Source organism: Pelmatolapia mariae, linkage group LG16_19 (genome assembly GCF_036321145.2).
Source record: "Pelmatolapia mariae isolate MD_Pm_ZW linkage group LG16_19, Pm_UMD_F_2, whole genome shotgun sequence".
NCBI lineage: Eukaryota > Metazoa > Chordata > Actinopteri > Cichliformes > Cichlidae > Pelmatolapia > Pelmatolapia mariae.
In genome coordinates, this window is record NC_086241.1 from 29,938,077 (window position 1) to 29,947,091 (window position 9,015).

At 38.7% G+C, this 9,015-nt stretch overlaps 1 protein-coding gene across 2 annotated transcripts; it reads left to right on the top strand.

The window, feature by feature from the left end:
• Nucleotides 1-746: 746 nt before the first annotated feature.
• LOC134645845 (trace amine-associated receptor 13c-like) lies at nt 747-5,864 on the top strand. 2 transcript variants are annotated; one of them, XR_010096588.1, is made up of 2 exons: nt 747-1,013; nt 5,051-5,158. XR_010096588.1 is itself a non-coding variant. In XM_063499456.1 (2 exons), exons 1-2 carry the CDS (start codon nt 4,672-4,674, stop codon nt 5,862-5,864), a joined length of 987 nt encoding a protein of 328 aa, XP_063355526.1. The 2 variants fall into 2 exon arrangements, 1 of the variants encoding a protein (XP_063355526.1); XM_063499456.1 differs by lacking the exon at nt 747-1,013 and adding an exon at nt 4,672-4,844 and having other exon boundaries at nt 5,051-5,864.
• The last annotated feature ends 3,151 nt before the right edge of the window (nt 5,865-9,015 follow it).

Consider the following 9,015-nt stretch of genomic DNA (forward strand, 5'->3'; position numbering starts at 1 on the left):
TGCATGAAACTTGGCCAGGATGTGCATTTTAGGATTATTTTTAAAATTCAATGATCCCCTCTACGGTGTGGTGTATAGTAAAGGAGATTCACATATGTACTACCTCCTATATCCCTCGTACCATTTTGGGCCCCATTGACTCCCATTATAATCACATATTTTCAGTATACTGTAATCCTGACATGTGATAATGCTTTTCTCGTGAATACCTAATGGATCTAAGCCTCTGCCTTCAAAATAAAGGAAAAATAGGTTTTGGATCAAATGAGCAAAATATTAGGCACAGCACCCCCATAGACATTTTCAGTGGTTTTGAATGCAGGACATGGTTATCTTACTATGCAAAATACATGGCAATAAAGCAGCTAACCACCATAAAATAGTCTTGATGTAGTGGAACTGATATAAGAGAGTGGTGTGAATGTGATTGAGAATATATTTATACTGTGTGTGTGTGTGTGTGTGTGTGTCGGTCGCAAACAAAACGGCTCATAGAGCCGCCTCCTTGAAGTGAACAACGGGAGTCTGCTCCGTTTTTTTTTTCCTTTCTCTGAACCTCTGTCAATGTTATTCTGCTTCATTTTGCACACGAGCCTTGTTTTTGCTCTCAGCAAGCGAGGAGAGGAGTGCAAAAGCAGCCACGTGTTTGTTGAGCAGAGGGGGGAGGGGTGCAAAAACAGCCACCTGTTTGCTGAGCAGACGGGGGAGGGGCAGTCGTTACTCTCCCAGTGGCACGTAAACAGAGCTGGAGGGAGAGACAGAGAGAGATCGTTTTCTATCTTTTTGGATTCAAATGCACATTTGAAGTCTGTGAGAATAGTTTGCAGCCTGGTCTTACGAGTCATTTCTGCACAGAAGCCACGAAATGCACTGACGCGCGCATGCACAACACAAAGCGCACGGTCAATTTAGGGGAGCTTGGAAGCTGTGCTCATCGTGCAAACAGCGCATTATTATCGTAACTGCTGCAAATGGTAGGATATGTCCTGTCTTCAAAATCCATCCATCTAGAGGTTCGTGCTATAAAATGTAAATTACATCTTTGTTCAGTTTGTTGTTGAGTTTGCTCAGGTCAGTTCAGTTTCCCAGTGGCGCAGGATCAGAACAGGAGGGAGAGACAGAAAAAGATCATCGTCTGTACAATAAGATAGAGGATGATCTTTTTTTTTAATTCAGGTGCACCTTTGAAGTCTGTGAGAACAGTTTGCAGCCTTGTCTTACTAGTCATTTCTGCACAGACGCCACGAAATGCACTGACGCGGGCACGCACAACACGAAGCGCACAGTCAATTTAGGGGAGGCTTTTGCTGAGAAAGAGCAGCGTTCCAAAAAGAGGAAGCAGTGCTCATCGTGCAAACAGCACATTATTATCGTAACTGCTGCAAATGTTAGATATATATAAGATATGTCCTGTCTGCAAAGTCTACCCATCTTGTGGTTCATGCTATGTATGATAATGTAAATTCCATCTTTGTTTAGTTTGTTGTTGAGTTTGTTCAGATCAGTTCAGTTTGTTCTTTTGCAATAAAGTGTTATTGTTCCAAAAATAATAATGCATCCAAATTAATGTTCTTATCAATTATTGACCTATTCAAGGCTGTAATAACTTCATGTCAAATAATCTATTTTGAAACTAATTTTTTGAAAATATTGCATATTATGGGTTTTTCACCCCCAAAAAACAGGGGTTTTTATGACAATAAAGCCATAAAAACCTAAAATAATTTATAAAAATAATGAAAAACTTTATATCTGTGGTTAGGTCTGAAGTTGTTTAAAAGATCTGATGTGAAAAAAAATGAAAAGAAAAATTCATATATGATATTGCTATATCACCTTTTGGATGGGGACCATTTTGGGTACCGAGGGACATAGAAGGGTGTAAATTGTAAAAACTCTTATTGCTCCAAAAATAATAATGCATCCAAATCAATGCTGTTATGAATTATTTACCCATTCAAGGCTGTAATAACCTCATGCCAAATATTTCCATTTGCAACTAATTTTTTGAAAATATTGCATATTATGGTTTTTTCCCCCCCAAAAAACAGGGGTTTTTATGACAATAAAGCCATAAAAACCTAAAAAATATTAAGAAAATTATGAAAAACTTTATATCTGTGGATAGGTCTGAAGCTGTTAAAAAGATCTGATGTGAAAAAAAGGAAAAAAAAATTCATATATGATATTGCTGTATCACCTTTTGGATGGGGACCATTTTGGGTACCGAGGGACACAGAAGGGTGTAAATTGTAAAAACTCTTATTGCTCCAAAAATAATAATGCATCCAAATCAATGCTGTTATGAATTATTTACCCATTCAAGGCTGTAATAACCTCATGCCAAATATTTCCATTTGCAACTAATTTTTTGAAAATATTGCATATTATGGTTCCCCCCCCCAAACAAAAAACAGGGGTTTTTATGACAATAAAGCCATAAAAACCTAAAAAATATTAAAAAAAATTATGAAAAACTTTATATCTGTGGATAGGTCTGAAGTTGTTTAAAAGATCTGATGTGAAAAAAATGAAAAAAAAATTTCATATATGATATTGCTATATCACCTTTTGGATGGGGACCATTTTGGGTAACGAGGGACATAAAAGGGTGTAAATTTTGAGGGACGCCCAAGGGTTAAATTCTTACTCAATGAATTTATTTATTGTACTTGTTTTATTTATTAACGGTAAATGGACTGATTCTATACTACTTTGATACTACTTTTTCACTTTTATTCAGCGCTCCCTCCCTACCAGTTTTACACCTTTTAAACAAAACAAATACCAAACCAAAAACAGTCCAAACAAATACATACATTTACACCCCTATGCTCAAACACCATATTCCGCTTGCTCCTTACTTATTGAAAAAATCCGTGTATATGCCCCGTTTTTTCCAAAGTTCGGACACGGGTTGATTCTCAAAGAAAATAAATAGCAACATTAATTTGACATTGCATAGACCTTGTTAGTTGATTGGAGTAAAACCTTAAATTGGAGGAACAGGTCCAACTTGCCTACACCAAGTCTACTTCCTGTGTGCGGAGATGTGTGGAGTCTGTAAAAGTCCTTAAAGGTTTCAAATAAAATGTCCAGAAGTCTAGGGGAATGTGTGTGTGAGTGTGTGTGTGTGTGTGTTTGAAAGGGGACAGCAAGTTCAAAATGGAGTGGGATTTCTGTTGTAGCTGGCCTACCATACTCTGTTTTGGAGCACGGGAAAAAATCAACTGGTCCATCAACAGGATTGGCTCATCATCAATATCAGATCCAATCTAATGCATCTAACAAAAAACCTGACCTGTCAACGACAGTGTCATAGGACATACTGAGTTTGTAAAAAATTACACTTCACAATTTGTTAGCAAATAAAAAATTACTGCTTGTAACATTAACCATGCTTACAATTGAAAATAAAATACCAAAATATGTAATACTCTTTGCATTGGTTTTAAATGCTTCTTCAGTCTTCTCTCAATAATTTAAATATTTACAATTTCAATCACATTCTGACTAAAAAATACAACTGCAGGGCGTTGCCTCAAGTTTTTTTAAGCAAAATAAAGTATAGCTTTCTACAAAACATTGTAAACTATTTCTTCAGTAAATGTTAGAAACATTTTACTCACAGTGAACTCATAAAAAGTGAAAATAAATAATAAACAGGTAAAATAATTTGCTCACCGATCTCACAAGAGGACATTTTAGAAATGGCACTCTCTCTAAGCCCTGATTTTCTACGACCAAAAATGCAGAGAGAACCAGAGCTAGTTAATAGTAATTGAACTTTGAACACATTGTTTTAGCAGTATACATGCATAAAATAATTTTTAGTACCAGCAGTGAGTGCTAACTTTTCTTTCTGTATCATTTTTGTAAGTTTTACTGTGAATCTCGGTGTCCTTATTTCATGCTAGTGTGCTCAGAGCTCATGTGGCAGCCACCAGAAAAGAGGAAGGTCTGTGCTCTCTTAGATGGAGATGGCAATTGGGACAATGCACCAACTACTAGGGATATTAGAGGGATATTAGAGATTGGATATTAGGGATGAGGTCCACAGACTAACCCTGATAGGTCCCCTTCTTCACTTTGATTGCTCCCTTCAGCCAGTTTGCTAAGTTTACTTACCCAGAACTTTTTGGTCCGTAACAGGTTTAACCATGACAGTTTCAGCAGGTACATATTGTGAGACATAATCCGATGATGATCAGCATCGTGATTCCAGGATGAATGAGAACTTATTAACCAATTTGTATGAAACAGTGACTGTTTACAAAGTGCCACTCAAAGTTTTTTTTCTGTGGGCAAAATTCCATGCTCTCGAGGCAGCACTGTAGAAAGTGTGGAACTGTGTACACTAAAGTTAGAATGGCCGAAGGTGCACCCTCCAAGGGTTTTCTTTTTCCTGTCTCACAAGTGTTGGGAAAAGGGTTTCTATTCTTCTCTCTGTCTAGAGAGAAAGAGGAGGGATATCATTTTGCAGAGCAAAGGAAAGAGAGGTTGAACAAGATAAATTAGGTGTATGACAGTCCAAGAGGTTGTGCAGAGAGAAATAGGAGCGAATTCTACAGAGCATGAATGAGAGGAGGAGACAGATCAGACGCAGAGATAAATCTGCTGTATAATAGTGAGATCAGGTCAGAGAGCTGCAGAGGTTGTAATTGTCTGATGATGGAGATACAGAAAGGAGCTGAGCTCTGTTTTCCACAACTCCTCAACAGTTCCTGCAGGAAGCCGACACTTCACTGGTCCAAAGCTGTGCTCCTGAACATTGTGCTGTCCTGCATCTCTCTGCTCACTGCTACTCTAAACCTTCTCGTGATCATCTCAGTCTCCTACTTCAGGCACAGATAGTGTTTCTAAAACTTAAACTCTATTTTCATTTAAAAAGTTTAACACCATGATTTATTATCTAAATTGAAATGAATTTGGCACATTCTTGGTCAATTTAAACCACAATATTTAATTTTTATACACCTGGAGTGAGTCTTAATAATGGACCTTTTTACATTTTAAAATTACTAATATATTCTTTTTTGTCTTATTTCAGGAAGCTTCACACACCCAGCAACATCCTCCTACTCTCTCTTGCTGTCTCAGACTTTCTCATGGGTCTCTTGCTGATGCCAGCAGAAATCCTTAGAAGCATGACTTGCTGGGTACTTGGTGATCTTATGTGTTCTGTTTATTTTTTTCTGACTGTAAACATTACCTGTGCTTCAATAGGGAACATAGTTCTTATATCGATTGACCGTTATGTGGCTATTTGTGACCCTCTGCATTACTCCACGAGAATTACTGTGCCTAGAGTCAAACTCAGTGTTTGTCTGTGTTGGTTTTATTCAACTTTCTACTGCAGTCTTTATACGCAAGAAATGCTGATTGAACCAGGCAGGTATAATTCCTGTTATGGAGAGTGTGTGCTTGTCATCAGTGATTTTGCTGGAATGGTTGACCTTATTTTATTTTTTATTCTTCCAGTTTCTGTCATCATAGTTCTGTATATGAGAGTATTTGTGGTGGCTGTGTCTCAGGCTCGTGCCATGCGCTCTCATGTTACAGCTGTCACACTTCAGTGTTCATTGAATCAAACAAACAAATCTGAGCTGAAAGCAGCCAGGACCCTGGGGGTTCTTGTAGTTGTGTTTCTTGCATGCTACTGTCCATTTTATTTCTACTCTCTCACTGATAAAAATGCAGTCAATGAACCAGCTGCATCTTTTGTGATCTTTATCTTTTATTTTAACTCTTGTATAAACCCTTTGATGTATGCCCTGTTTTACCCCTGGTTTAGAAATGCTGTTAAACTTATTATCACATTGCAGATATTCAAGCATAACTCCCGTGAGGCCAATATACTATAAAAAGACTATGAACCCTGCTCCAGTAAACTGCTTTAAATCAGTAAATGGACCCATGTGGTAATCTACTGCATTACATACAAACAGAAGAAATTTCAGTTCAATTCAGTGAACACTAACATTCAGATTACTTACCTTATGCCATTTTCTCATGAAAGAAATTTCAAATTTATATTTATTTTCATTTATAATATATTATTTATAATTATGGCTATGAGAGCTTCTCCAACCTCAGACATTTACGACCATGTTTACCTTCTGGTGCTTTCACTAGTGAGACAGACCATCCCTCCTCAAATCCCTTAACCCTCTGGGGTCCAGGGTATAATTGGCCGTTTTTGACTACTTTTGATTTTACCTCTATATTTTACCTTTAAAATGTGTTTTTCTTGCCTTGTTTGGTATCATTATTTTCAGCACAACCTCAAATATCTGAAATTTGAGTTAGTTTTTCATTTTGGTATACTATATTAGCACAGTTGATCTAAATTCAGACAAAAAATTCAAAATCCGAGTAGAAAAAAGTTAAATCTTTTACTGTAAAACCCACAAACATGTTTAACGAATCATTTTCATAACTTGAAATGCAAATAGAAATTGTACATTTCTAAAAATTATGCACAAGTTTTGCAAACAATAAAGTTATATGGTACTATTTACCTAAAAATGCAGCCAAGGCCTCAGGCGTTTTTTATATAACCATTTAAATCTATTTACAGAACAATCAGGTGTTCTGCATCAAATAAGAAAGCACACAAATTATTTGTGCCAGTCCAAAAAATGTAGTTTGTGTTCAGTATAAGACAGAGGAGAACACCACAGGCCTAAACCCTGCAGGTCTGACTGCAGGAGGTGCATCAGTCCAGTTTCCCATGTGGGAACAGCGTTTACACTGGAATCTGCCTTTGACGGCTTTTTTTGGAGAAAATATGAAATTCAGCAGTCTAACTGACACACAATACAAAACAATAACTACACAACACACTAACTACAGCCTCCAAACACGCTAAACATCAATGTCTCAGATATGAAAACTCGCTCTCTCTTTCTTTCGCTCGCCCGCTTTCCGTCGCGGGTGTCGCTCCTAAAAACTTCCCCTTCTCCCTAAACAACCAAATGTCACATGTTGCCATATCATTTTTTTGATTGGCTGACATGGTAAACTAAAACCCAATAGGGAAGGGGTGTTTTTTCTTTTTCTTTTTTCACTCGCAAAGGGAGAGTGTTTGCTAGCGCTGTCTGTGGAAAACGCCGTTTTTACCGTTCTTCCCGCTGTAAACACCACTGTTTTGTTCAGAAAAAAACATCACGTGTATTTTTTATCATAACTCTGGTTTTATGTGGCCTATCGACACAATTCAAAAACTGGTATATAGTTTGAAGTCCGCACTTTCGACCCAAGTTGAAATGGAGACTCTGACTCGCTGCATCTTGTAGCTGTGTCGTCTTAAATTGGTCATGTGATTTTGACGCGCCGGCGCGTCCAGCGACCCCAGAGGGTTAAAAGGAACCCCGACTATTATGACAAGTTACTCTAAATATGTTACAAATTATCTCCACTACCAAAAAACATACTTGATAATAACAACATTGTTTTCATTATTCATTAAATCTTTGTTGTTTAAAACAATTTTGGAGCAGTGGGAGCGGCCATGTTTTTGCGCACACAATGCATTCTGGGACGGTGACATGTATTGGTTGTCGGCAGTATAGGCGCTTTCATTCAGCTAACCTGTTGTTGCAGGAGAGTAACTAGCATGCCGTATTGTGCAGCTTTTGGTTGTAATTTCCAGTCAAAGGGCAACAAAGGAACAGATGTAAGTCTGCACAGCTTTCCTCATGAGAAAAAAAGAAGAAAGCAATGGGAAGATGGCTGTGTTCTCACCATTTTAGCCCTGATGTGTTCAAGGCATTTAGTCGACCACGGTTGCTAAAAGAACGCACAGGTGTGTGTGGATATAAGTGAAGACTAAAATCAAATACAGTCCAGACAATTTTTTCCCATAAGAAGACCACACGTCCGCAAAGAGCGAGTGAAAACCGCACTAAGCGGTATATCACTCCATGTACCTCAAATACCTCTCTAAGAGAAAACATTTTGGATATGATGTAATAAACCACACCTCCATGCTTGCTACTAGGGGTGGAGCCGAACCCGAATACGGTATTCGGAAAGGCACAAATAACGTGTTTTTTACAAATACTTACTTCTAACAAATACTATAAAAAAATATTTGTATTCGGGAACAAGGAAAAACTTTATATCAAAAAGCTGAGTTTCCTTATGAGACCGCAGTGCATGACCGGATGAGTGAGTGATGTGTGAAAGAGGTGACTGACATAGGCTGCTCCACACAGCAACAGAGAAAGCTCGGCTGAGCGAAAAAAGCGTGAACTGCATCACGATTTTTGTTGAATCTATTTTTTTGTACCTTAACTGGGTTCCGAAGGCAGTTTATAACTTTCGCGAAGATCGGGAGATTATTCCATTGCGCTGCATTATTTACGTCTGCATTCGGGTGCTCTCATGTTCGTTCTGTTTACATAGCTCTGTTAGCTCGGTCATTTAGACAATAGGCTGTTGACAGAGTAACGTTAACGTTGAGTTAAAAAGGTTAAAACAATGCTTGTGTAGTTGTTATATATTAACTTAGCTGAAACTCCCCACATGGATTTGGGGAACCAAATAGAAGAGTGTTGCTTCTGCTGAGCCATCTGACAATAACATAAATTGTCACGGTTTGGCAGGGCAAACCGTGGGGATGTAGGGAAGGAGGACCCAGGCGTGGAGCTCTGTGTGTAAACAGTGCGTTTATTTACAGTGTGGTAAATATTGATGCACAATTAATCCCCGTGCTCCCCAAGACTCCCGTGTGTGTCTTCCAGTGGCGTCCGTGTTCGTGCTCCCCGCTGTCGTGACTCTGCACACCCTGTGCGTGCTGTCCTTCCTCTCCACACTCCTCCTGCAGGAAAACAATGGAAGCAGCCGTTAGACACTGACCCCTGCGGGCAAACACGATCTGTAGTTCCTGGACTAACACACACTGACTTGGGAGTCTAACTCAATGATCCCGCGTCGGTGGGAGCTCCAAGACTCTCCTAAGTAGCTCCCCCGACAAGACCGGATCAGCAGCAGGTGTGTGGCTTCGGGTGT

Coding starts and splice junctions, on each gene's coding strand:
- LOC134645845 (XM_063499456.1), top strand. CDS start 4,672: ATGGAGATACAGAAAGGAGCTGAGCTCTGTTTTCCACAACTCCTCAAC. Junction 4,845..5,050: donor ATCTCAGTCTCCTACTTCAG/GCACAGATAGTG, acceptor GTCTTATTTCAG/GAAGCTTCACACACCCAGCA.